Below are 21,509 nucleotides of genomic sequence, written 5' to 3'. Positions count from 1 at the left end.
GTATCTAAAATAATGACTTAGTATCTCAGAATGACTTAGTATCCCAAAATAATGACTTAGTATCTCAGAATGACTTAGTATCTTAGAATGACTTAGAATCTAAAATAATGACATAGTATCTCAGAATGACTTCGTATATAAAATAATGACATAGTATCTCAGAATAATGACTTAGTATCTTAGAATAATGACTTAGTATCCCAAAATGACTTAGTACCTCAGAATGACCTAGTATCTTAAAATAATGACATAGTATCCCAAAATAATTACGCAGTATCTCAGAATAATGACATAGTATCTTAGAATGACTTAGTATCTAAAATAATGACTTAGTAACTCAGAATAATGACTTGCTATCTCAGAATGACCTAGTATCTTAGAATAATGACGTAGTATCTTAGAATGACTTAGTATCTAAAATAATGACTTAGTATATCAGAATGACTTAGTATCTTAGAATAATGGTTTAGAATCTAAAATGACATAGTATCTTAGAATGACTTAGTATCTCAGAATGATTTAGTATCCCAAAATAATGACTTAGTATCTCAGAATGACCTAGTACCTTAAAATAATGGCTTGGTATCTCAGAATGACTTAGTATCTAAAATAATGACTTAGTTTAGTGTCTTAGAATAATGACTTAGTGTCCTAAAGTAATGAGTTTTTCAGAATGACTTAGTTTCACAAAATAGTGACTTTTTCCAAATAATTACTTATTAATATCAAAATAATGGTTTAGTATCTCAGACTAATGACTTAGTATTGCAACATGAAAAACCATTTTAAAATGACTTAGTAACTCAAAATAATGAGTATCATTTATCATTATTTTGACATTTTCAATCAGTATTTTGAGAAAGTTTCTCATTAGATAATACCTCATTATTTTCAGTCATAAGTTTCTCATAATGACTAAGAGGATCTTTTTTCTCTCATCACACAGGTGGACTGTAATTGTGATGTTACAAATCATGCTTGTAGCATACATGCCTTCAAAGTCATTTTTACAGTGAGCACAGAGAAACTTTACTCCTTCAGCAGATGAACGAGAAAACAGCTTTTTCATGTGTCAAATTCTGAACGCAGAAGGTCAAACATCCAAGTCAAGACACACCAACCACATCTTAACCCCGAATAAGTGACAACCAGTCAAAAATGTCCTCACAGGGGTGGATGTAAAGGAACGCACACACTGTAGGGAAATGAAACACCATTTGTTCTTTGCAGATTTTATTTGTTTCTCAAATACAGGAGAGTTAATGTACAGAAGGACAAAGAATTTCATCAAGAACTGTACAATATTTACACGCCTTTTTTTCCTTTTTTATGGAAAATTAGATTGTTTTCAAAATAAGTCATAGTATGCACAAACATCAAAATGATAAAAATGAAATGACTATTTCCTCTTTAAATATTACTTATTTATACTCCGTCCCACACGGGAAATGGATAGTTTACTTCTTTTTCTTTGCACCTGCATGACTGATGATTGAACTGAAGCACAACAATGTTAAGTTTCAAATAGATTTTCCCATTCTCTTTTTTCTTTTCTTCCGTTTTTTTTTTTTTTTTTTTTTTTTAAATCGTTATTTTACACCCACTGTATTTGATACAATATTTCTGTCTCGACGTCTGTTCTTTTGTATAGAGGGGAAGACGGCTTGGATATGTGGGTTACGATTGTATACTGATCCTGTGGAAAATAAAAAGGTATTTAAAATGTTAGGGCAGCAACCCAGCGCTTGTGAGAGTTTAAGTTAAAAACCTCCTCATATAAATAATAAAAATGTGTTTATATATTATCACACAGCGGACTGGTGCTGCCCTTCACGTAGCACAGGATGAGAGAGAGAGAGCGTTTATTAACACATTTCATGTTTCTACCTGCGGACGAGTCCAATGTTCACGCTGCTCACGGCACACTCTGCACGCAGTTTTTTTTAAAAAGCATTCTCACCCTCTTCCACTCTTTTCAAAAGCCAACAGCTGATGTTAGTCTTCAAAAAAATAATTTATGTAAAAACTAAGTGGTAATAGTTTCTCTTTGAACTATCGTCTTCATGACACACAGTTAACAAGATGTCAGTGGCTCCTCCGTGGACTTGGCGTGATGGCTCCTCCTCTTTGTCCTTCGCTCCCTTTTCACCAAATGGTCAATTCCCTCTTGACCCCGCCAGTGACCCCTGATCCGGTGAGGGGGTCCCCGCTTCTCACAGAGTAAGACATTTCTTTAGTCAGTGATCAACAACAAGAAAAAGAACAGAGGCCAGTGTCCGAGGTCACATGAACAGACCCCCTTGTGTTCATCGAGGGCCTTTTAAAAATTCATCCTCAGATCGTAAGAGATTTGAAGAGGGTCGGGGGGCTGTACAGTGGGATCCATCTCTTTCCGTTTGTATCTTCATTTTGTTTTTTGTTTCTTTTTTAAATCCTCTCACTTTAATCCATTTCATCTCTCTCTTGCTGTCTTTGTGGTCGACTCAGGCTTTGGTGCTGAGCGTGAGCAGCTCGATGAAGGAGCTGAAGAGGGTGTCCAGCCAGCTCTGGTTGGCCATGCACTGCTGCACCACTTCCTCTTGGCCCGGGTCCTCAGCTGCCTGCTCAATGGTGTTGGTCTGGAAAAGTGGGACGGAGACACAGACAATTGTGACGCCAACACACAACCCAGAGTCTTAGACTACACAGAGCCAGCTTGTATACTCGGGTTTTTTTTTTTTCCGCCGTTCTAATGAGATTTGAGCTTCAGCAGTGTATTTGAGGGAATGCCTACCACAGATTTCTCAAGCATGTCTTGGGCTCCATTGTCCAACATGACTGAAATGTGTTTGCTTACCTCTTTCTTGCACTGTAGGAAGGTGTGGTATTTATAGTGATGCAGGGAGTGGTAGAGACTGTAGATCCGATACGTCTCCCCTGACAGTTTAAGGTCCTTCAAATAAAAAAATTAAAAAAAAGACGGAAATCAAAGTCAGACTCAATTCAATATATTCAGAAGAATTTACAAAGCGACTGTGAATATTAATCTTACAGTTGCATGTAAGACAGAGTGAAAGTGGAGGAGGTTTGGAAACTCGCAGCAGGTGTTAGAGGGGAAGCTGTTTCACCCTGTCTGCCCTCAGCCTGTCACCCGCCCCTACTGCCAAGCTTTTTACAGTAATGGTTACTTTGGTGGATGAAATGGTTTCAGTCTCACCCAGAAACCAGAAAGAATCACCTGATTATGGGCCAAAAAATCTCCTATAAGTGTATGAATATTTGACAACCCAAATAAAATTGCAAAAATGGTACTCCTTAGTGGAGTTTCTTTACAATACATTTAATTGTCTATTAAAGATATATATTATGTAATATTCCTGCATTAAAGTGTCAAAAAAAACAAACAGCCGTTACATGTTTTGTTAATTTCTGTACTTAAATGATCCCAAATATTTCCAAGAACGTTACAACCAGGGCATAAAATTAACGTTTTTGTACACCGGCCAACTGGCTACTGAATGTTGGGATGGGACTGAAGCAAAACCCGTCAATTGCATATTTTATCTGCATATTGCTAGTGGATGGTGACTGGTGACTTTTATTCAAAGTGACACTGCACTTCATTTTGTCACCTGTTACCTGCGTCACAACCCCTTAACCCCTCTAGTTCCTCTGACTTCAGGGGAAACACGGAAACCACAAGGTGATAGGCAAGAGAGTGAGGAAGGAATCGTATAACGTAACAGATTTACCTTTTGCAACACAGTACTCCAGACAATATATTAATTTGATATTTCAATACTGATCCGGCTTACTACAATGTGCAAATACGACAAGTGGCTCATGCCAGCCACCAAGCTAATATGTGCTAACTATGTTCAAACCCATTCATTAAGTTATTTTTAGAACAACTGTTTTGACTACAAATAACAATGTCATTAGGTGACATAGTTGTGGTTATTTCATTAGAATCAAATGACGTCACGTAAATAAACGTGACTAATAGGGCTGTACCGCATAGTTCAAGGCTTCAGTCATAATGTTGACATTAAAATTCTAAATCAACATTAGAATGCTGCGCAGCCTTTTTTTCTGTTTTGCACGTCTATTTGTTGTGTTAAATCCCAGTATTTCTGTACAGTCGCAGATAAAGATTAGTATAAATTAATAATAACAGCAGTAACATTCTAGTATTAAACTTGTAGAATTAAATTTCAGTGGTGGCTGCGTAGGATTGTTTTCGACTGTAATGATCCAAAAAAAGTCTCAAAAAATCTAAATTTACTGAAAAAAGACAGACGTTATCATCTCCAAAATCCACAATATGCTTTTATCAGATGATATATTCTGCTTCAATCAAAATTTCTTCGTGTTTAGCCTTTCAAAAACAATATTTTTACTGCAGTCAAAAAACATAATGTGTGCTGTACAGCTTGGGAGGTGTGCCCCTGTAAAGAAAGTTGAATTTAATTATTAAAAAAAAGGACTAACTTATTTAATCCATATGAAACAGATGTTGGAGGCTTCAGTCAAAAACCTCAATAGAAGCTCTGACTGTAAAAAAAAAATGACATGATGCAGAGCCCTTCTATATATAAAATTAAATACATGAACTCGTCCGTGAACACAATTTTTGCCTGACTCGCATCATCAGCTAGACTTTCATCTGCAATGGACAGCAACTCCCATGATCCCATGCTACCCCAGGTTGTCATCAAGGTCTGTCTTTAAGGACAGCCTGTGCATTTAACAGCCTACAAACACTCCTGACCTTCGAAACACTCACACACACCTACCTGTGGTTTAGGCAGGGTCTTTTTGACTCTGTTGAGGGTCTTGCGGTTGTAAGCGTCCCCGCTTAGCCGCACCCTCACCACTCCTGAGTCCAGGGGGTCTACAATGATCTGGGGGTACGCATGCAGGACCTCCTGTCAGGGAGGAGATTTAACAGACACAGGAAGACAGAAAATGAGATATCATCAGATATATGTAAGAGAAAATGTGTCAGATGTGATTATTTTTAGTATCAATATGTCTGTTTTTATGATTATTAATTAGTTTAGAAATCATCAGAACCCAAGGTGGTGTCAATTTACAGTGACATGAAATAAAAAAAGCAGCTAATATTCACACCTGAGAAAATGTTTGACATTTTTATATGATAAATGACATCAATTTCTAGTCGATTATTGTCCTAAATTAACTTCCTGTTTATTGATTAACCAGTTAATCTACTGATTGTCCCAGCAGTGGAATCCATGACGTTATTTCGGTCGTGACGGACACAAGACAGAAGCAGAACATTCAGGACAGATTACCTGGTGCTGAGAGCTCATGCTGACTCTCCTCAACAACCTCCGCTTCTGTTCGCTGAGGATGCTGTCAATCTTCCTCATCGGTGGGAGGTACAGCTCATCTGGTGGCCAATGGAGGCAGAGGAAGTTTCATTAGTCATCATTCATGTAGCTGCCAATCATTTTAATACCAAGGGCAGATTCAAAGCGGCTCTGTCTGGCTATCAGCATTCCCGGGGCTTCCCTTCAACCTGTCACACCGTGTTTACTTGGAAAGCCATTAAAAGAGTCATCATTCTAAATATGTGCGCTGCAGAACAATCTCCCTGATGCCGTGAGATCAGTTTGTCCAGCTGGATGGCTTGAACCGAGACTTGGCAGCCGCTACTTGTCAGTGGCGGTGGTGTTTATTCAACCTGCCCAAACTGCACACGGATACTTGAATCCTCTTTTGAAAATTTCCATAACAATAAGCTCGATGCAGCTGTTTCGATGCACGCGTTTAATCTGCGGGAAACATGCTGCCACACAGGAAGGTCTGGTTAGGCTGGAGATCTCAGACACAATATACAGGCCGCATCGGATCTTTGATTCTATTTTTGTCTCCTGTATGTCAGGAGATTTTTACACTGAGCTTTTAATTGTTGCTAAGGAGGCAGCGTGTGTGTGTGTGTGTGTGCGTGCAGTTCTCACCGTCTGTGTCCTCCAGGGCTTGGATCATGTCTGGATCCAGGGCTGTGCTGACCAGCATCTCCACGTAGCTCCTGAACATCTCCCTCATGGCACGGTTGTTCACTCCGCCTTTCACTGGCACTGAGAGGACGAGAACCAAGAGTTTACACCCTTCTACTACCTTTACCTCCATTACTATGATGTCTAACGGCAAAATGCGAGCACAAAGAATCAAAATGGCATCTCACTTTCATTCTCACTAGCTGCCTCCTCTGATGAGTCCGAGTCAGACGACGAAGGTATTTCCTTCAGCCACTTCTTCCTCTTCTTGGGCGGCGGCTCCGCCTTCACTTTGGTCGGCTTGGACTTCGGTGGGCGCTCAGCCTTCTCCTTCTCCTTCCTCTCCACCGCTTTCTTCTCCTCCTTCGCTCTACCTCGCTCCGCCGCCGCAGCACGTTTCTCCACTTTTTCCTGCTGCGGCTGTACCCGCCTCTCCCTCTCCCTTTCTTTCTCCTTCTCCTTCTCAGGCTCCCTCTCTTTCTCCTCCCTTTTTGCTTTGGGCAGAGCAGCCGGAACCTCCTTCTTCTCCCGTTGTTCTCTTGTGGATGCTGTCGAGGTTCTTGTTCTCTCCCTCTGTTCGCGCTGAACTGGCGGAGCCACTCGCTCCTCTTTCTCGACTCTGGGCGGCACCTGGGAGGCAGGAGGGGAAGCCATTCTGGGAAGGGACTGGCGCCTGCGACACAGAGAGGAATCGTTTTAGAAATGGGAACCACTTAAAAGATCAACAAAATGTACAGATTGCCAAAAATCTCTAATTAGAAACGGGTACTAGTCCTTAAAATGGTCACGGCAGCAAGCAACGCTTCAGGCCACATCAGCCCACCTGTTTTCATCTTACCTCCATTTGTGAACGAATCCCCAAAAAGGTGATGTTTCAAGTATCAATAGCCAACTTCCATAGTTAGGGTGCAGTCAACCAAGTCCTCCTCTTTCACCCACATGCTTATTAAATGGGGCTTTTCAGGCTAAGACCAACATGGCCCCAGGAGTCTAAGCCTCACCTCCAGGAACTCAACTGGGACTATTCTCCCAGGCCCAGCTATAGGAGGGGCTACTGGGCAAAGTGATTTTTACCAACTAAATCCAGCAGGTCTTAATCGAGTAAAGTAAACCAGGGATGATAATGAATAATCGACGATGGATCAATCGGATGCTAAGAACGTGAAATTTGACCGACCTGATTCTGAAATACCAACAATGTATTACTACTGTAGCAACTACTTATAACAAAGCAGCCAACTTCAGGTCTGGAGGAAGAGCGCGGCGGCAACATTGGAAAACGAAGCAGGCAAAGCAAAGCATTTCAACATGTTCCATATATCTAGGTCTCTACATCTTTATGTTTCATAGGCTAAGCTGTGCTGTTAGGGAATATGTATATGTTGCTTTGTAGCTTCGATTGGGGAGACAAACACATTCGGTACTTTTTGGCATAAGCAAAGTTTTTAGTTTATTTTAAAATCAAGATCACGAGAAGGTGCTTAAAATTTGCAACCCTTTCTGAAACATGCATGAATATTAGAAATGACTTCAACACTCATTTTCCACAGAACTGATACTCTAGCTGCGCCTTTTCGTTCACTTATTGTAAATGTTTACTACAGTTGTTCTGCTGTTCTCTGCCACTAGCCAAGACAAGAAAAGAGCCTTGTTATATTTATCTTTTAATAAGATTTTCAAACTGTGTGCCCTCAATGTTAATTATTTCCTTCGTATCTAAAATGGTGTTGAATATGGAGATTATACTGAAGGTGGATATTCCAGTATCGTGACAACACTAGTTCAAAACAGGATTTTTGGTATGGTAAATACTGGTACCTGAGGGCAGGTGTTGCTCTGCGCCACGGTCTCCGAGAGCAGACTCTGACATAGTCCTTCTTGTTGACATTCTCCAGAAACTTGACATAGATCCGCTGGTATCGCCTCTTGGCATCTCCAAAGTAACCAAGATACTGTGCCAGAAACAGGAGAGCTAATTACACAACCACACAAAATTGACTGTTGACACTGAGACAATACGGTGTGTAAGAATCTATCCATATACACTACAGTGTTTTCATCATACTCTGTGATGCAGCTGGGGCTGTGTGAAGCGTCTAAATCAACATGACTGTGTGCACGTGTGGTTAAATCAGTGAGGGCCCTGGGGGAAACTCACGTTGCTTGTGGCGCAGAACTGTCTCTGTCCATCTTTGATCTCTGGGCTGAACTTCTGCAGCAGAGCTTTCTGCACCCTCCATATGGGTGGAGGCTCACGGCCCATCTGCAGGGCCAGCTGTGCAAACACATGACACACAGGTAAGTATAAAATGTCTCTGTGATTTGGCAGCTACTGAAGGATTCAAGTTCCAACTCATTTTATGCTTCTCTGATGGTTATTCTGATGGTTTTAACAATATCTTTAATTACACTATTTTTAGCCTGTGCTGACACCTACGTATCAGCGTTGTGATTTTGTAGTAGTTAAAATAATTTATTCAGTTTGTTGCCTCTACACCAGAAAGCATTTTTCTATTTTTGGACCAAAGAAAGCACATTGTAATTCTTTAACAGTCAACAACACACAAATACCTTGAGAGTTCGAATGTCTTCCACCCGTACCACAAACTCGTCCCTTTCTCTGAAGATGCCCTCGCCTCCGCTCTCGCTCTCATCCTCCTCACTCTCCCCAGCGATGGCAGCATCCTCTTGCTTCTGGGCGAGGTGCAGGGAGGTGATCTTAGGAGCCGGGGGCTCCTCGGGAGAGGCGGGGGACTCTGGAGATGGCATGGGAGACTCCTTCTGAACGGAAGGTGGTGGAGGAGGGGAAGTCGCAGGAGGAGGAAGAGGAGGAGGAGGAGAAGAAGCGGCAGACTGGGGGAGAGTGGCGGGTGGGGGAGGTGACGGTGAGGGGGGTGTGGGAGCGACAGGGCTCGGAGGCTGGGAATTCTCCTGCTGTTCCTCCGGTGGAGGCAGGGGTGAGGGGAGGGAGAGGGGAGGGAGGGGGGAGTGGGAGGGAGAGGAGGATGAGGCGGGAGATGGAGGGACAGAGGGAGGTTCGGGAGTTTCTGGCTCTGGAGGAATCTCAGGGAGGGGCTCTGGAAGGAGAGAAGCGAGGCTCAGGTCAGTTCTACAGATCAATTCATCACAATGTTAAAACGGCTATGAGAATTTAATCAAATTAATTTTATTACAAATATAATGGGACATTGGGACAAAAAAAAGTACAGCAATAGCTCCGCCTGAGGGGAAATTATTAATTTACTTAAGCTGAGCTGTAGAAAAATCAATGTGCAGGAAAATGGGACATGAGAGGAATAGAAAGTTGGCATTACCATCAAGATTGGGGGCACCCAGTGTCTCCAGCTGTGGCTCTCTCTCCTCTGTCATATCACTCTCTTCTTCTCCTCCCGTGCTCCTCTCCTCCTCATTCTCCTCCTCCTTGTTCTCATCCATGTCTCCATCTTCTGGCTGGAGGACGTCAGGTTCGTTGGACTGGGGCATTGCGTGCGGTGTGTGCATGGTCGGCTGTGGGCTGAGTGTGGGAGGTTGCAGCGTGGGAGTAAGTGGGGACTGGCTTGCCTGAGGCTGAGGCTGGGGAGGTGGAGGAGGTAGCGGGGGCTGGATGTTACTTAGCTGAGGAGTGTCGTACAGAGCTGAGATGGCTGAGGAGATGCTTTTCTGGAGGTCCTGGTTCTTTCCCACTGAGTCCTCCTCGTCAGATGAGAACGACGGCAAGGTCTCCAGGTTCCTCTTTAGCTCGTCCTCCAAGCGTTTGGGGCTGGGGCAGCTGCCCAGAGCGAGACCCCCGTTCCCTTCACTGTCCCCGAAAGGAGGCGGCGGCGGTGGAGGGGGAGGTGCGGGAGACAGTGGGCGCAGACCCCCTGATTTACAAGGTGAGGTTTCACCATTGTCAGGCTCCATTCCTGGTGAGATGTCCAAGCCTGGAGGTCTCTTCCCTGTCTTCAGGAAGTCCAAGAATGAAGCGACAAAGCCCGCCTTGGATTCAGAGTCCTTTTCATCACCCTAGAAATCATAGAAAAGAACAACACTTACCACCACTAACACATTGAACTACACAGCTACTATAACCTGAATCAAATCTGTTTAAACTTTAGGCAATTTTTTTTTAGCATTTTCCGCCTAATTTAGCGAAGATATAATCCTGTCGCTCTTACCCTTTCCTCCAGCCCCTCGTCATCTACTCCTTCACTCATCATCTGGCTTTTCTGCTTGTTCTTGTCTTGACTCCTGTTGCTCTCAGTGCTGCAGGGGGGTCCAGGACTTAAACCGAGGGAGGGAGCGGAGCCCACTGAGCCGTCTGACAGAGCAGGGTCCGTGCCAGACAGAGAGTCCGTCCTCAGCAAGGCATCCGAGGAGGACAGCGTACCAATTGGTAACTTGATCTAAAAAAAAAAATAAAAGAAAAAGAAAGGAAACTGCAAGATTTAAACAAGCATTGGGCATGAGTTGATTAAAGTTACTATTAAAATTATTCTTATTTTCTGCAACTGCATTCACCTAATGGAAATGCTGTTGTAATAATTAGGCACATTTCTGAAAGACTGATTTTAAATATGGAAGCTGAGAAACTGAAACACACACACATTTATTCATTTGTCATCATTTTTTCCCTTTTTAAGCATTTAAATCACATGATAAGTTTAAGACTGACTGAGCCTGGCCGTGAATGTGCTTCTTCTGACAAGAACAAAGGAGTGAGAAAGAAAGACAGAAAAAAAGGATCCTCAGCAGACACACTGCCATAGCTAGTAGCAGCTATGCAAACTACAAACACTGCAGGTATCGGTGGACTCTCCTTTCCACCACACAAGCACACCTCTAATTTAAATAAAGGGCTCATATGTGAATCTCTTGTGTTATCGCTTTTGCAAGGATACCCAAGACACCATGTTTAGCTTCAATAACTAGTGTTTGTTAGTAGCACCTCTGTGCTTAAACAAGAATTTGTTTCAACATTCCCAAGGCATTTCCAGACCAAATGCCACTGACCTTGAGAGGAGGAATAGGCTCATGTATCTGCTGTTGGGGCTGGTGATGAAGCGGCTGTGGCTGCTGCTGATGGAGGTGATGGTGGTGCATCTGATCCTGCTCCTTCCCACTCATTTCCATGTACATATCCTCCCTCCTCTGCCCTCTACCTCGGCTCCCGCGGCCCCTACCCCTGCCTCGTCCCTCCACGCTGAATCCCCCTCCTGTCACCGTTCCGCCCATCTCCCCCATCATCCCACGTGGGGTGTAGGGCTCAGGCATTGGGCGGATGCGAGGCCTGCCTCTCGGCCTCGGGGGACCCTCCCTTTTGGGTCTGGTGGGCTTTCGGCCCCTCTTTTTGGGTCCGTCTTGAGGCAGAAGAGAGTGTGAGCCCATAGAGGTGTAGCCGGAGGAGTGGTAGAAGTCAATGTCACCCATTAAAGGACTGAGGGACCCACTTCCTCCTCCTCCCTTCCTGCAGCTGGACACCAGGTCTGGCAACAGGTCCGGGAGCCTCCGGCTGTTCAACCGGATGTCAGCCGGCTGGTCGGCTTTATCCTCATCGTCTTCAAACTCATATTCTTGAGCGTAGCTTTTCTTAGGCAGTGTGTTGGGGTCCCGGCGCTCCTTCAACAGGTGGAAAGAGCTGGACTTGAGGAGCTTCTTGGGACGAGAAGAGCAGAAAATAGGAGATTGGAGGCCTCCAGTGCCAGATCCTTGGCTCGTTCCTCCAGGCCCAGAGGACAGTTTAGCTCCAGAGTTGTTGGGACCAGCGGTATTGGAGCCCATGCCCATAGCTGGAGCCTGGGACTGTATCAATCCCAGCTGTTCAGTGTTCACAGTGGAAGGGAGCTCGTGGGTTTTAAGTGAATCTAGATCCAGAGTCATGGTGTTGTTGCTGGGCTCTTCCAGGCCATGGCAGTATGGTTCATAACCCTGATCTCCACCATGGTGACCCATTATGTCATAGCTAGCTCCACTACCTCCCGCCGCTCCACCTCCACCCTGTCCAGCTTTCATGGAATCCATTCCCTCTTGCCCAGTGTGGCTTTCGTTCATCTCCTCCTGTCCTGGTCCTGCCCCCCCAGCACAGCTTGACTTGTAGTCCTCTGCGCAAAACATGTCTTCCATTCCTGGAAAAAAGGAGCGGTCCTCATCCTGAAGGAGGGAGTCTGGGAAGCAGATGGAAGTCAGGGGTACAAAGCGGTTACTTTGTTGATTCTGGTCTGCTTTCTCCACCGGGCTGACGGTGTCAAACTGGTGCTGCTCCGAGCGCTGTTGGTCCATCTGGCTCTGCTGAGGGGTGAGCTGCTGCGGGTCAGGCTGAGGCTGGGAGTGGGCTGAGGCAGATGGTGGGGGTATGTGATGTGGGTGTGGGGGCTGCTGCTGAGGGTGAGGGTGGTGAGGATGGGTTTGTTGGTGTTGAGAGCTGGGGTGCTGCTGCTGTTGCTGCTGCGGGTGGTGCTGTGAAAGATGGTGCATGTGAGGCGGGGTGGATAAACCGATATCAGGCTCGGAGAGAAAGGAGTGGAGTTCAGAGGCTGAGTGCTGCTGTGAGTGATGGTGGGATGGGTGCTGTCTCTGCTGCTGCTCCTGCTGCTGTCTGTGACGCTCACTGCTGCCTCCGTTCCTTCCCCCGCTGCCTGCTCCACCGCGTCTGTCCTCTGCGACGGCTACGTCCGTGCTGGAGGTCTGAGACAGGGAGCGCTCCAGCATGTCCAAGGAAGACACCACTGAGCTTTGTTTCACCTGGCTCTGCTCGTGCTGATGTGGAGGGGGCCCGTGGTTGTAGTGAGCTGCTGCAACCTCCAAAGCCTGGGACTGGAGCTGAAGCTGGAGCTGGGTGGTTTGGGACTGAGACTGAGCCTGATGTTTACTTGAGCCGAGTGCTCCGCCAGCACTTTCCATCACAGCTTGCTGTTGGCTAATAGAGTGCTGCTGCTGTTGGGGGTGAGAGTCCATTTTATGGTGCTGTTGGTGTTGCGAATGAGAATCAATTTTGTGGTGCTGCTGATGCTGATGGGAGTCCATCTTCTGGTGCTGTTGGTGCTGTGGGTGGGAGTCCATTTTTGGGTGCTGCTGATGTGGTTGGTGGGAGTCCATTTTGTGATGTTGTTGGTGTTGCCGATGAGAGTCCATTTTGTGGTGCTGTTGTTGATGTTGTTGGTGGGAATCCATCTTGTGGTGTTGTTGGTGTGGCTCAAGTTTGTTGCGGGTGGTGTGGGACAGCACGGACTGGAGCAAGTGTGGTGGCTGACGGGATTGGTCAGTGGGAGAGTCCATGAGGGAGGCAGCAGCTTGAGATTGGGAGTGCTGCTGCTGGACTTCCGGTGTTTTCCGGGGATAGGGGATTTCAGCGCGCTCCTGTGGCTTCTTTTGGAGCTCCATTTGGGTGTGGGATGGAATCTGTGAGTGAGAGGACACGTGCTGACTATGTGAGGAGTGTTGGGGAGCAAGGGAGTGTTGACTATATGGGTCACCCCGCCCATAGTGGACTACTGAGCCTAGGTTGTCATGGTGATGGAGATGGGAGTGCACTTGTTCAGCGCTGCCTCTCCCTCCACTGCTTCTGCTGCTTCCAACAGACCTCTCGTTCCTTTGCTGCTGCTGCTGTTGTTGCTGCTGCTGCTGTTGATGATGGTGTTGTTGTTGATGTTGTTGCTGTTGTTTCTTTAGTGACATCTCCAGTTGGTTGTCCAGCCCTGAGATGGACCCTCCAGACCCTGCATTACCAGTGGATGTGGCACTGTGGGTACGTATGACACTCTGGGGGTGGTACCTCTCCTCAGAGCTCTTACCCATGTCATAGCTCAGCCCTTTGCCTGAATCAGTGGTTGGGGGCACTGACTGGGGCTGAGGCTGGGTTTGTTGGGATGTCTGTTGGGGTTGTTGTTGAGGATGGTGATGAGCAGCCTGGGGAGCGGGACTTGCTTGGGCTTGCAGCAGGTGCTGGATCAAGAACTCATCATCATCGTCTACTTCCTCTTGGGATCTCTGAGAGCCCACTCCTAGCATGGAAGTGTCTGCCTTTGTTTTAGAGGAGGTGGAATGATAGGACTGAGGTTGGGAGCTTGGGCCTCTGGTGTCGGGGAAGCCCTGAGGGGAGGCAAGGAAGGTAGGGGAGAGAACTGAGGAAATGTATTTATTCGAGCCCGCACCTCCTGGAGATTGCGTGGGGCAGGTCGGCACCGGGGAGTGCAACCCTGGACGGATGATGCCTGAGTTGCCTGATGGAGACGGGCTAGAGTCTGGAATATGATAAGACCCTCCACCACTACCACCTCCACCTCTCTCATTAGTCATTCCATTTCCTGCTCCTCCTCCTGACCCAGAGTTTCCACTTCCTGTGCCGCTACTGCTTCCTGCCCCAGATGCTCCACTGCCTGATGAACCACTTGACCTTAAAAGGGCAGGGGAGTGACCTGGGGCTCCGTAGCCTAGTGATGGGCTTCCAGCTCCACCCAGAGAGGATGGAAGTGATCCATATGCAGAGTCTGCTCCATATATATCAGTGGGGTATGACTGGCTTCGCCCTCCTAAACTTCCATAGCCTTTCCCACCTGTACCTGAGCTCAGGTCTTGGGCTTGTGGTGAACTGAAGCCTCCGTAGGACTGAGCCAAGTGAGAGGTAGGGGGCTGATTAGGGGAATATGACTGCGTCTGTTGTTGGGGTGGGGTCTGACCAGTAAGAGCAGAGGTGGGGGTCTTCACAGGGGGCACAGGAGAGCCATAGCCTGAGAGGCAGGATTTGGGGAGAGACTGGGGGGCTGACGTGGATGTGGCCGGGGGCTGCTGCTGCTGTGGGGCCGGGGGAGGCGGAGCTGGTTGAGGGGGTGGTTGCTGCCTGGAGGGGGCTGCGCTTGAGCTGGAGGTGGGGATTGAGTTGGAAGGATGAGCCCCAGAAGTGGCAGAAGAGGAGGATGAGGAAGATGAAGTGGAGGAAGCAGAAGGGGGTGTGTGGGGAGTTCTTGAGGATGATGCTGAGCTGGCAGAAGAATAGCCACTGCTGGAGCTGCTTTTGGTACCTTTCCCAGCTGAGGAAGATGACGAGGAGGAGGATGAGGAGGAATAGGGGGGCTGGATGATTGGCCGATACTGCTCAGTGCGAGAGGTGGGCTTGTGGTCAGATGAGGGGCTCTGGTCGCCCAGTGGGCTGCAGGAAAGGCCAGCATGCCTGTGGTGAGTGGCAATCTGCTGGTACCCTGCCCCTCCACAGCTGAGGTAGTGCTGAAGGGAGTGGGCAGCAGAAGATGAGAGCTGTGACTGAGCTGGCGTGGGCCGCTGGTAGTGCTTAATAACGCTGTCCTGCCGGGGAACAGCCCGTTCCTGAGCCGAATTGGACTGGGACTGGGACTGAGGCTGGGGCTGGGCTGAGGAAAACACTGATGCGTTGTACAGCTGGGACGACTGGTCCTGGAGCTGTGATGACAGCAGGTTGAACTGGTGCGACTGCAGGTGCCTGGCAGAGGACGCCTGGGCTGATGTGGCACTCGTGGGATCCTGGCTGCCCCTGTAGGCGGCTGCCGCAGCACCCTGCGAGGACAGGAGTCTATCAAAACCCAGGCTGGACTGGGAAGGGGCCTTGATGTGTAGTAGGGGGTCATGTGGGGAGAGCAGACCGTTGGATGTGGGACTAAATGTGGGCGTATCCTGGAGGGAAAGGGAGGCTGTGGGGAAGGAGCGGCTGGAGAAGGATGCTGGATGCTGATAGGCTGAGAGAGCTGAAGAGGAGGGGAAGGAGCCAGAGCCAGGAAGGGCTCCAGAGATGAAAAGTTCAGGAGGAGCAGGCGTGTGCATCGCTGTTAGGAAAATGAAGACATATTGCAAAATTACTCAGTATTACTCAGTATCCATCAAACTATCATTTCAATAATGGAAAACTAAAAAAGTTGTACTTTAAACTGAGTACTTAAAAAGTATTCGAGAGTAAAACTATTACCAAGTTTGAGTAAAAGGCTTTAATTAAAATTCTCAAACAGCAGCACTGTAAGAATAACAATAATGCAGCCAAACACTGGGAGGATCTTTAAATGTCATATTGACAGTGGGGCCTGTTTGAATGTCAACACATGAGGGAGGATCTAACACAGCCCCACCTGTCTGCCAGGACGGCGTGCGGAACTGGGAGAGAAGGGAGGAGGCAGAGGGCGGAGGCTGGGGACCCCGAGACTCCAGGGCTGAGATCAGATTCATGACAGAGGCATCTGGGGCGGAGGGACTGGCATGGTGGAGGCCAGTGTCAAAGAGCCCCGACAGACCTTTGGGAAGAGAGACAGAACCAGGAAAATCAATTGATAAATAATGCAAATATTCGCCAGTAATTGCAGAGATGTAGATGATAATATAACTATAATAAATCATTATTAAAACATAATCTAAAGAAAAGGATTTTAGGGCTGGAGTTGATCAATGATTACTTGGCAAGCCTGGTGTCACACGTACAACAAATTTAAATCAGGACATCAGCGGCTGCGAGTGTAGCTCTAAGTAAATGAACCTGTGTTGCTGAAAACATCCCCTAAGATATTGTTAAACTGTATGAGAATGAAAGCTGTGACTACCACTTTAACATCTAGGGCCTCAACTCAGTTAAGCCATAATGTGCACATTTTTCAATGACAATCTGCCAGGGCCTGCATGGCAAGATGGAGAGACATAATAATTCATTGCCTGGGCCCCTTATGGTGGTGACATGGAAGGTATGACATTTATCTCACCCAAACTCCGTCCAGCTGCTCCCCAAGCCCCGCCTTGGCCAGAGCTCCCTGGGTGGTGATTGGTGGCATAGCCCTGCAGAGGGTGTGGGGTGGCGTAGGCTTGTCGGTGAAGGAGCTCAGACTCAGGGTGGGATGATCTGGAACTCCCATATACAAGACTACAGAGGAAAAGGGGGAGTGGGGAATTGGGAGGTGTCATTAATTTCAGAGCACATTAACATAAACTAAATCTGTTCCCAAAATGTGACCCTTGGGGAGGGGGGCTGTCTAGGTTTGGGTCAGTTTTAAAATACATAAAAGCTCTCACACAAGTAGTTTGTGCTTTAATTAAAAATCCATCAGGTGATAACTCAAGGATGATCATTTGTTTATCTCCATGTGTAACTTCTTAACAATAGCCTTCATGAGAAAGCCAAAATCCCCAAGGAGTGTGATCTATATTTGAAGTTAAGAAGAAGGATTTTTTTTCAATCAGTATCTAGACAGATGACAAACTTGGGCATCACACCAAAGTGTGTTACAGTAGGTGCAAATCTGTCAAACCAGCAATGCAAGTGTCATGCAAAAATAATGGGATGGTTAATTTGCAATTATTGTAATTGACCCACAAGACTCAACCATTATCTACTCTATACATTTACAAACTATATAAGCTTCTCGCCCAACGCTGAGGCTTTCCCAGATGCTTTACACTTCGCTTTACAAAGGAGAGATGAAATGCGTGGCTGCTGCCTGGCTGGCCACAAAACATGCTAGCATCTGCTGCTAGCACCGCCTAGCAGCAATGCACAGCACCTATGGTAGAGATGCAGAGACTAGGCCCAAACTGCTAGGCCAGCATTTCACGTGTAAATAGACCGTGGGTACCCAATGTTCAGATTTAGTGCCAAGTGTAAAAATACAGTTTCTTCAATATAAACCAAACACAAGTGATTCGTGTGTCTGCAACCATTGATTATGTTGAAGTAGCTAACAGCTGGACGGTGCAAGTCGACGCAAATGCATGCTAAAGCTGCATGCAAACACCAGCAGCTAGCCAGGTTTGTTTAGACAAATATCACTTCCGATAGGAGCACGGTGGCTTTCGACTCTGATAAGGCAGCAAACTGTGGGTCGAAATATCTCAAATGTGTGCAGCTATATAAGAAGTGATGCTCCCGAGCGCAGGCCTCGACTCACTTCCATGCAACATAACGCTAGCTTGCATGCTAAAGCTAAAAGCTATCTTTGCACAGCCCAGGCAATTCTTCATCATCTTGTAATTCAACCAGGCCTTGCATTTTGCAGTTTTTGTGGCATTAAAAAAAAAATGCAAGTTTAATGCAGTGGGAATATTCCACAATTTCATTATGCAAATTAACATCCATCACCAATTATCTGGATCACGCTTGGGCAAAATACATCACAAATCACAGTTTTATTAGAGCACAGCAGCACGTCTACTTTAAGATTTTTATGTCCTGATTTCTTTGCAACGCAACAATTAAAATCAAATTTATTAAATGCATCTGCTCGTCTTGTTGATGTCTGTCAGGGGGGGTTTGCTGTGAGGGGTTTGCTGCGTCTGCACTCCTCGCAGTTGCTATCAATCCAGTGAATTTATCTCTTAGGGTCTGTGTCCAGGCCTGCACACAGGGAACAATAATTCCTATGGATGCTCCAGACATACCCCCACCTCCACCCCGCCAGGTCCACTAAAACCCACGTCTGTCAATCACACTCAATTCATATTGCCAACCTTTCCTTTCTCCACCCCGCCCACCCCCACGACACGCACACTGCTCCATTCCTGTTTATAATATTATTACTATGCAACTGTTTGGATGACAATGCACTGCACATAATGGCAAGGCATGGCACTAGATATGAACCCAATGGCGACAATTTGTTTACATGGGCCACACAGTGCCCTGCAAAGTACCAGTGATGCATGCACATTGTCTGAATCCAATGCATACCTTGCTTTTGCCGATCTCTCGTAACTCCATCCTGCTCCTGCGCCCAAATCACCAAATCCTGTTCCCGGGTAATTTCTATCCATTTATGTGGCGTACAATGTGTGCGATGAGGACGAAAGCAACGAGATCGTCGCAGAGCAGATTACGGAAAAAAATCCAGTCTTTCCCGTTCTCGGTTTCAGGCTATTTTCCCCGGTTTCATAAGCAAGTCCTCAGGAGTGGAAAACAGCATATTGAAAGAGAAATGGAGGGGAGGAGGAGAAAGCTGGATGAAAAAAGAGGGGGGTCTACGGGGTTATAATCCAACCACCTCCAAAAAAAGCCAGTCTTTCTCCTTTTCCTTCGCCTTTCACGTTTATCATTTCCACGAATTCAGATTCAGTCCAAAATCAGTCACGGTCATGATGAAGGCGCCGCGGATTTGGCCGGTAATGGACGAATTGCTGATAAACATTTGATTTGAATGCGTCCTTTTTCCACCGTCTCTCCTCCCCTTTCTTTAGCCTCGTCTTTGCTACGATGCTAGCACCAGCAAAAAGATTGCAATCGACGGGCCACGTTGGTAGCAATCACTCCCCATAGACGAGCAAAGAAATCCCCAATTTCAAAATCTTTTTTTTTTCTTCTTCTTTGAATGCAAATGGTTCCCACCCCCCTCCGGAGCAGAGCTGTGGGCTAGCAGCAGATGCTAACTGTCAGTAACGACGCATCAAAATAAAACAGGGCTGCCTTTATTTCCCCCAAATGCTCGCTCCCCTGATTTCTGCTTTCTTTGGCTGCTACAGTAAAAGCGACGACGAGTTTGTCCACACCGGTAAAAACACAACAATAGTGCGAAAACACATGAATACCGAACGAGGAAGTGTAAAGAAAGAAGGCCGCGTTTTAATATTTTTTACTCATTTTCCTCCGGAGACGCCATTTTTGAAGGCGGCTGGCCGCTGTCCGTCCTCCCTCTCCCCCTCTCTGTCTCACCGCTGAGACTCACTCAGTGTCTGCGGTGACCTCCATTCACCGGCCCTCGTCTGCCAGCCAGCCCTGCATGCTTTTTCCAGATTTTCATCGTACCGAGAGGCTGAATATTGACTTAGACTACATTTTACACGAACAAAAATAAGTCAGCTGTCTGTCCCCGTACGCTGCGATTGGCTGAGACGCATTCGAGTGCGAAAATATTTCCAGTGAAAACCAGATTTAAATAGGCCTTCGGTCGCTTTGCAAATTCACATCCGAATTGTGCAGGCTGTTTGAGAGACAGTGGCATTTCCTGCCTCCAGTCAGATGCTTAATTAGGCTGCAATTTGCTTCTCAGCACCACTTTGCATAGGGGGGCATTTATTCCGTACATTTGCTAAAATTCATAAAGACACCAATACCCGTTGTAGTCCATGTTATTATCACTATATAGTCCTGATTTTATTATTTAGAGAACCTGCCTGCCAGAGCTTGTATGCACTTGATTTGTACACCAGCAGATGGCACACTGGATTTTATGGTCATTATAAAGCAGGACGAATCACTGGGAGCTGATCCAGAGAGATGCTGTTTCTCACTTTTAATATTTTGACCAGGGTGTACTGAGACACTGTGATTGGGTTTCCCATCATATTAACCTGTCACTGCCTCCAGTTGCACACACCGACTAAAATAATATCAGAATAGTATTATAATACATGAACATGCATCTAAACTAGGTATTAAAGCTGAATGTAAATGTGATCTCTTTTGTTTACAGGTAACAATGATGCACACACTGGAGGCCCATTTGTCCAGATAATCTCTGTATATGACTATGGTGTATGAGTGTTTGTTGCCCTCTAGTGGTGAAGTTAGATTCTGTAACTAAAATACTGTACTTACTGAGTGACCACAACAAGGGTGGTAAACTCATTTTAGTTCATGGGCCACATACAGCCTAGTTACATCATTGAAACCACTACATAATAACGTGTAAAACACAACACCTCCAAATGTTTCCCTGTCTCTTAGTGTAAAGAAGTACAAGTACATTCTGAAAACAATCACTCATTCACAAAACAGATGATGAGCAGCCAATCTGCAATCAGCCAGTCTATTACCCATTGTCATTACATGTGCATTTTTCCATACATGCACTCCTGTGCAATAATGCCAGCATCACCACACCAAACTAAGGTGGCAGCTATTAAGGAAACAGGTTAAGCTATTCATGCCTCATAAACCAGTTACAAATCAAGTTATTGTAGAGCCTCAGCCATAAGGTTTCTGCAAAATGCAGCTGCTCAGCTTTTAACTGACACTAGAAAACATGACCATATCAGCTCTGTTTCAGTTTCTCTTTACTGGTTACCAGTCAGTTTTAGAATTGATTTTAAGATGTTAACTTTTAAGGCACTTCATGGCTTTACCCCCAGCTACATTGCTGAGATGCTGCTCCCCTGTGAGCTAGGTCGAAGCCTCAGATGCTCAGATAGGGATCGGTTGGCTGTCCCTCAGTCTCGGCTCAAAACTAGAGGTGACCGGGCATTTGCAGTCAAGGACCCTCAGCTCTGGAGCTCCCTGCCTGAGGATCTGAGGCTTGCTGAATCGGTGACATCTTCTAAATTACTTCTTGAAACTAATCTGTTCAAAAAAGCCTTTATTAGTTTTAGCATACTGCTTATCTTACATATGTCTCATTTGTGTTGTCATCAGTTATTGTATTCTTTTATTTCGCAATTTATGGCCAACTTAGCTTATCTGCTTCAGAGACGGTATTTTATCTTTATTTTATTTTTATTGTTCTTTGTATTTTCTTAAAATTGCCTCATTTTATTTGCTTGAATTCACCATTGTTTCAAATCCAGGATCAACCATGTAAAACACTTTGTAACTTTGTT

At 46.0% G+C, this 21,509-nt stretch overlaps 1 protein-coding gene across 1 annotated transcript; it reads right to left on the bottom strand.

Moving 5' to 3' along the window:
• Window positions 1-1,216: 1,216 nt before the first annotated feature.
• Window positions 1,217-19,910, bottom strand: prr12a (proline rich 12a). Its single transcript, XM_049563983.1, has 15 exons — window positions 18,652-19,910; window positions 16,694-16,851; window positions 16,073-16,234; window positions 10,998-15,775; window positions 10,163-10,390; window positions 9,320-10,010; window positions 8,577-9,082; window positions 8,164-8,280; window positions 7,824-7,957; window positions 6,194-6,678; window positions 5,967-6,086; window positions 5,298-5,395; window positions 4,776-4,907; window positions 2,837-2,932; window positions 1,217-2,618 (listed from the first exon to the last, which is right to left on the bottom strand). The coding sequence occupies exons 1-15, from the start codon at window positions 18,732-18,734 to the stop codon at window positions 2,484-2,486; spliced, it is 7,923 nt and encodes a 2,640-aa protein (XP_049419940.1). The 5' UTR covers window positions 18,735-19,910; the 3' UTR covers window positions 1,217-2,483.
• Window positions 19,911-21,509: the final 1,599 nt, after the last annotated feature.

The sequence above is a fragment of the Epinephelus fuscoguttatus genome, linkage group LG20 (assembly GCF_011397635.1).
Source record: "Epinephelus fuscoguttatus linkage group LG20, E.fuscoguttatus.final_Chr_v1".
NCBI classification, from domain to species: Eukaryota; Metazoa; Chordata; class Actinopteri; order Perciformes; family Serranidae; genus Epinephelus; species Epinephelus fuscoguttatus.
Note: the sequence above shows the minus strand (reverse complement) of the source record. Positions and strands in the feature narration are given on the sequence as shown.

Bases quoted from the DNA above. Each gene is read 5' to 3' on its own strand.
- prr12a (XM_049563983.1), bottom strand. From the start codon at position 18,734: ATGGATAGAAATTACCCGGGAACAGGATTTGGTGATTTGGGCGCAGGA. The intron at 8,281-8,576 runs GTATTTGTGTGT...GTGTTTGCACAG, and splicing joins AAGACATTCGAACTCTCAAG to CTGGCCCTGCAGATGGGCCG. The intron at 6,679-7,823 runs GTACCAGTATTT...TCTGTGTCGCAG, and splicing joins AGAGCAACACCTGCCCTCAG to GCGCCAGTCCCTTCCCAGAA.